A 6627-nucleotide genomic window follows, 5' to 3' on the forward strand; every position below is an offset into this window, starting at 1 on the left:
CCACTATCGCTGCCGTTTTGCCAGCGTCGGGCATTCCGAGTATGTTGTTTTTTTACGAAGTAGACTCTCTGAACAAAGATGAATTTAAAAGAAGAATAATCATTTTTGAGTACATAATAATAGTCGAATACTGAATTGTTCCTATGTGTTACATTTAACCGAAACATTTACTTACAATTAGCCTCATAGACAAAAAGCTTCTATAAACTCTCTATTTAAAATTCTATATTTATTTAATTTAGAAGTGCAGATAGATTAGGAATGTGAATTCATGAAATAAGTAAGTAAATACAAATGATGTAAAATGAACGTAGACAATGATTCAATGACTAAGGTATGTAATGATAGCATGTTCGTTTCACCTAATTAACCTTCAGTACCAAAACTGTTTGGTTTTTCCGTTCGTGTTATTTACATAGTTCAGAAGCGCAAGAAAAAAAGATTACTGTTTAACACCTCACCTGTCCTCCGCGGTGCGAAAGGGTCTTCACCTGTCCAAGATGTTGATCTTGCATTGTAAGCATGGTGTCAGCAACTTCCTTCTTCCCTCTGGTCTTGAAAACGCGTTTCGTCAGAAGATTTTTTACTGACAGGACTCGTCCTGGAACCAATAAGATGCTCCCCGATAGCGTCTGACAACCAAGTTGGTGGTTCGCCGAGACGTTGAAGCCGACCCAAGGTGTGGCACGTCAGTTGTAGAAGCGGGCTTGCTTGGCACGTCAGTTGCGGAGTTGTCGACCGTCCCGGCATCCTCAATATGTCTTCGGCCGTGCCGAAGGCCGGTTTGATGTATGCTATAAGTCACAACGGCCACCGCAGCAGAGACGACTCGTTCTGGGATTACCGTAGGAAGACTAAGCCCGGTTTCTAAAGAGCTGGAAATCTTGTCCGGCTTCTCAACGGAGTGAAACAAAAGCCAAAGCGCTGCGGTGACTCGCAGGATCTGTCCTTTCCCCTTACTGAATAGGGCTGAAAAAAACAAAGCACGCCAATTGTGCATTTCCAGAAAGATCAAAAACAGATAAGCACAAATAAAAACGTAGCAAAGTTCAAACAATAATGTCCACAATCCTTTTTTAACAAAGTAAATGTCAGTTCTCGTGACATTTCAAACACCTGTTATAGAATACATGTTCTTAAACATGTTAAAATTACAACCAGCTAAATTAAAACGTACAAAAGAATTTTGCATTGATCAAAATATGTGATCATTTCACTAATTCTGATGCATTCTTCTCAAATGTACTTTTACACGTGTATCAAAGAGCTGTACTCACAACACATCAAGTTGTCCTCGAGCATCATCTTCCTGATATTCTCTTGGAAGGTGTCATATGTTCTCTCCAGGGCAGACTCTAGGCCTTCTTCCACCTCAAACATCGTTACATCGCCCTCCGCGCTATCCGCTGTCTTCTCATTATCCCGTTTGTGCTTGATGACAGCAAACAATGCATCAACTAATGAAAGACAACATTTTATATACATTCACATTATCTAAAGATTCAGCCATTTATCCAGTAAATGGAGGTGCACATACTATATTCCAATGATAGTGAAATATACTATTTCACAGGCTCAGAATTCACCAACAACAGTTTCTAAATAGACTGAGGTATTCTCAGAGAAACGTTTAAAACACCTGTAATGGAACTCCTGTTCCATGTTCGAACACCAGTTCTAAAACATGTTGACATCATTACCATTTGCAGTAAAACACTTAAACACATTTTGTACATTGATTTAAAGTAGGCTGACAAATAACTACGTTGCTCCGTTTGAGGAAGCCAATCAGCATTATAACCTAATACTAGTACCTGTTTTTGCCTCCCTACCATTTTGTGTAAATACATATGGAGAAGTTAAAATAAAATAAAATAAAATACAAGAAGTCTACTGCAAAGACAAAAGACTCACCAAGGAGCATCCTAAACTCCTCATACACTTCCTTCCGCCCATCCTGCCCGGCCTTGAGCTTCAGAGATTGGTACGTTCCCAATACTGGCTTAGGTATAGCCAATAAGAATCGCGAAGACAGCCCTCGCTCAATGTTAGAGTGCTGGCTCATCACGCCATACATCACGTCTGGTTGACAGAAACCCAGCAGGTTTAGTGCAGTCCTGTCCATCTCAAAATTTGCGTTCCCCATCACTATTCAAAGATGAAATAAAAATAAAAGAAATATCAAGTCAAGCCATTTAATTAAATATATTTATATATTTTACGAACATTGTATTTAATGGTTAAGATTTGAAAAAGAAGTTTCTGAAATGGTGGCTATATTCTTCTCCACGAGGGCCTCCATGTCTCCTTGCATGCTGGTTTCGGCTGTGAATTTCGATGCACTGACACTGTAAAGAAAAGGCCGCGGTGACGCAATTCTTTTTTCACACCAATAGGGATCGTGTTTGTCATGCGTGACCTACAATCAATACAGGAGAAGGCTATCACATAAGGCAAACTGATCAAAAAAGGTGAACCCTATGATGATGATATAGATGGCAGAAGCAAATTTCTAAACTTACAAGAAAGAAAGGCATACATGGTTTATTTAAGATAATATTATGTACATGTATGCCATTCAAGTAATCACCTGGCATCGGCCAAGTCGTACATAATCGTAACAACTTTTTTACTTTGTTTCTCAATGTTCTCTGGGTCCCTTTGCTCGTCTGTCCTGGTTTTGCTGCCCAGCAGGATGTCCCAAATCCCAGGTGCGTGCTTATTTGCGACGACTTCCATACGGTCTGGGCCGTACAGCTGGAAGTCCTTGTCAATAACATGTGCTCTATATATAACCAGCCGAACGTCCTTTCCTGCAAAAAGATAAAGCTTTATTCATACATGTACAGTAAATGTAGTATTGCATGTTAATTTCGATTAACAACTCTAACCAATCATACAGCTGCCCATTATGAGTTTTAACATCAATCACAATAAATCGCGCCAATCCTGTCTGTAAACTGAACTGCATATGTTTCAAAACAGTCATATGGGGTGTTTTTTTTTTCTTTCAGGTCTACTCGAGGCGGTTGGAAAAATCCACAGCAAAAACTAGTCTGATGCCGCCAAAGGGAAGACAGTTATCATGTCCCATGGTGCTGTAATTTTGGTACAGGCTGTTAAGCAAATGATAAAATACACAGTGTTGCGCATTGCTTCCTGCATCCCATCCTAATTTTTTGTAGATTGATTCATTGATGGAATTTGCATTGGACACAGCTAATAAGGCTCTGACTTTCAGTCTGACAATAAATGCAAATTGAGGGAAAATTGTAATAAAGATGTGACAGGAATACTGTAAAGAAAACAATCTCTAGATAATCTTGAGTTAAGAAATTATACAAGTCAACTTGAGCATTGTGTTCCAATAATTTTCTACAAACCATTGAGCATGATAGGCTTCACTTCACATTGAAACAGCACAGGATCTAGGAGAGATGTCAGCGGGCCCTTAGAAATGTGGATGTTTTCTTTGTCTCTGACCTCTGAAGCTTTTGATTCCTGTAATGAGATTAGATTATATTCAGTTTAGGACAGTATTACATTACTTTTTATAATAACATCTAGTTATTGATAACATTATCAATAGTAAGGGATGCAAACAGCAATGTACTCAAATAGTGTTATCATGTTGTAAACATACACTTATAATGGCATATATGGTACCTAAGGTCAGGCTGATCATGGTGCTACTACTCCTGCCTGCGCAAAAGGGTTCACTGAACCCGCATCCATTCTGGCTCCGCATGCACGGCAGGTTGCCCCTTACACAGTTGAGGTGTTTGCTGGCCGAGGTGTACTCGCAAACGTAGCAGCTGTCTCTCTGCAACTTCATGGTCTTGTTCTTTTGTGGGCAGTTCGTTTAACTGGATCCACCTGTCGTTCACCGCATCCTCGTTAGAACGACAACTTTGCCACAAAGTAATTCGGCTTAACAAGTAAAAAGTCGTTGACGACGTCTTCGTAGATGGCCTTCATGCTGTTAAATAACCAACATTGGACGTCTAGAGTAGCTTGTATGAGGTGGCAAGCCCGTCAGGATGATGCCAATATCAGTCTGGTAATATCGGTGTTGCTCTACATACCAATAACAAATTTGAAGTGGTAGCTACTGGCAGCTCCTTGTCCTGCTTCTGTCCCTCTTCCCGTACGCTTCTCGTTCCTCTATTTTTCAAGCAACTTCTTATTCTACCGCACGTCTGTCTTTCCCTTCTTTTTTTTCTAACTTTTGTGCTTGTCTTCGTTTTCTTTATCCCCTCCTCATTTCTCTTGTTTTTCCTTACCCTTTGTTCTTGTCGGTCTTTCCCTCTTTTTCTCGACTAGTTTATGGAGAACGTCTTCCGCAGTGAAAAATCGTGCTGTTTTTAAAGCTTTGGATACTTTTGTCATCACTGCTACCTGTGGTGGAACTAGTAGGTCTAAGCGGTTGACTGGGATCATTCTGCCAACCAAGGCGTTGACGCATGGTTGGTCGCATACCTGGCACCAAGGTGTCTTGCAGGGCCGGCATGATGGTGCGTGTGTGACTTTTGAAGGCTGTTGTTGTTCATCCTTGGATGTTGAAGGAATATCGATATCTACCACTGGCTCTCCCACGGCCAACCATCCCCTGCTAACTGCATCCTTATTGCAAGGAAACAGTCCTGGTAACTCAAAGCCTTTCTTCACCGTTGTCATTGTAAAAGACTTCTCATAAGCGGCTTTCAAAACCTTACTTATGTTTATCTTACTGAGCTGGAAGGCCGCGTTTTCATACATTAATCCTTACATTAATACATTTATTCTACCGAGGGTGTCTTTGAGGCTGCTGAACCACGCCATATCCAGTGGCTTTAAAAAATGCAATGTTTGGGGAGAAAGGCCCAGTACAGTAGGATAATGTTTCCATTTATAGCAGTTTGGATGGTCTTAACCGAAAGATGGGCCTCGCACTGATCCAGGAGCAACAGGATGGGTCGTTCTTTTGTCACACTGGAAATGTAAGTTACAGAACAATTTATCAAACAGCTGCTTGTCCATAAACCCTATGGAGACGGCATGGATTGTGTACATTAATTTGCGTGCATATTTAACCTGTTTCGTCGCAGTTCTCAATGGCTTCTTCCGTAAATCTCCCCGGGAAGCGCCTCAATCCTATATAGAACGGTTTTTTTTTAATTCCTGGGGCCAAGGGGGGCTCTTTTGACCCCCCCCCCCTTCGTAATTCCAACATGGCTTAAAATACGACCACGAAATTTTGAGGGGATGAAGTACTAGCAAAGTTTTATATTTTCTGTAATGTTGGTATCTTTTTTTTTAATTTTTTTTTTAACAATCTTTATTCAAGATTCAAAAATACAGTACATTAAACAACTGAAATACATTAACATTACACAAAACAACGAATGAGTACACACACACACGCATACTAGACCTATATAACATTCTACCAACGGTATTAACAATATACCTTTTCTAGTTCTCTCCATTTTCTACTATGAATGGCTAACTTATTTTTTCTCTTAGATATATTTTCTTCTATTGATATAAAATATATGACAAAAGAGACAAAACCGTCAATCGATATAGCTGAAGAATAGCGATTTTTGAAAATGTAGACTTTACCCAGTAAAACAATGAGGTTTGATATGACGGGTGCTTCTTCCCTAAGATCCCCCAACAGAATGTTTAATGGATCGTCCACATTTAAATGGAGTCCTGTACTGTGATTGAACCACTTCTGTACACTCTTCCAAAATAAGAATACTTTTGTACAGTTCCAAAAAAGGTGTTTTGCTGTTTCTTCTTCTTCTCCACACAGGGAGCACATTGGAGAGGCTTTTATTTTCCAGATATTTAACATTCTGTTTGTGGCAAGAAATTTGTGTAACAATTTTAATTGAAAACTTCTTGTAGGGGGATCTATGGTGATTTTGTAAGTTAAGAGGAACACTTTCTTCCATGGTATTATTGCATTTAAATCATCTTCCCAATATGACATTGTATTTCTTGGATAATCATTTAAATTGTTTTTTTCCATGAAAAAATTATAAACCTTTTTGTTAATTTTGGTTCCTCTTAACCACTCATAATTTCGTAACATAGGTCTACATGGAATGTCTAAGTCATTAATTGCATTGCTGTATTCTGATTTGCAGAACTGTGAAACTACTGATATCAATCTATTGTAAACAAATTCTGAAGTAATTACATTAAATTTCAAAACTTATTCTTTATATGACAACATTTTTTTATCACCATCTAACACATCATGAACAAACAAAATACCGTGGTCTAGCATATCCTGCCATAAGAAAGGTTTATGGTTTATCTTAAAATTCGAGTTATACCACAGGACATGTGATTGTGATTCAGTCTCGGGGGGGGTTAAACTGGAATGCCAGCCAAGCTGATAGTACATCTCTGAAAAATACACTAACACAATGGAACTCTAACTTAAGAAACATGTCAATTTTCATTACGTCATTATCTATTTGAATAAATGGAAATAACCCTTTTTCAAAGACAACATGTGTGTTTGACAGAAGCTTAGAGCAAAACCAGTGAGTATTATGATATAGTTTTGGTACCCATGATGCCTTCAATGAAGCGTTAAATGCACATAGATTAATAAGTCCTAATCCTCCA

The 6627-nt window shown here is 39.0% G+C and overlaps 1 protein-coding gene across 1 annotated transcript; it reads right to left on the bottom strand.

Annotated features, from left to right (window-relative positions):
- Window positions 1-1175: 1175 nt before the first annotated feature.
- Window positions 1176-2131, bottom strand: LOC118426859. Its single transcript, XM_035836417.1, has 2 exons — window positions 1915-2131; window positions 1176-1457 (listed from the first exon to the last, which is right to left on the bottom strand). The coding sequence occupies exons 1-2, from the start codon at window positions 2123-2125 to the stop codon at window positions 1249-1251; spliced, it is 420 nt and encodes a 139-aa protein (XP_035692310.1). The 5' UTR covers window positions 2126-2131; the 3' UTR covers window positions 1176-1248.
- Between the last annotated feature and the right edge of the window lie 4496 nt (window positions 2132-6627).

The sequence above is a fragment of the Branchiostoma floridae genome, chromosome 12 (genome assembly GCF_000003815.2).
Source record: "Branchiostoma floridae strain S238N-H82 chromosome 12, Bfl_VNyyK, whole genome shotgun sequence".
Taxonomy (NCBI): domain Eukaryota; kingdom Metazoa; phylum Chordata; class Leptocardii; order Amphioxiformes; family Branchiostomatidae; genus Branchiostoma; species Branchiostoma floridae.

Bases quoted from the DNA above. Each gene is read 5' to 3' on its own strand.
- LOC118426859 (XM_035836417.1), bottom strand. From the start codon at position 2,125: ATGGACAGGACTGCACTAAACCTGCTGGGTTTCTGTCAACCAGACGTG. The intron at 1,458-1,914 runs GTGAGTCTTTTG...GTCTTTCATTAG, and splicing joins GGAGTTTAGGATGCTCCTTG to TTGATGCATTGTTTGCTGTC.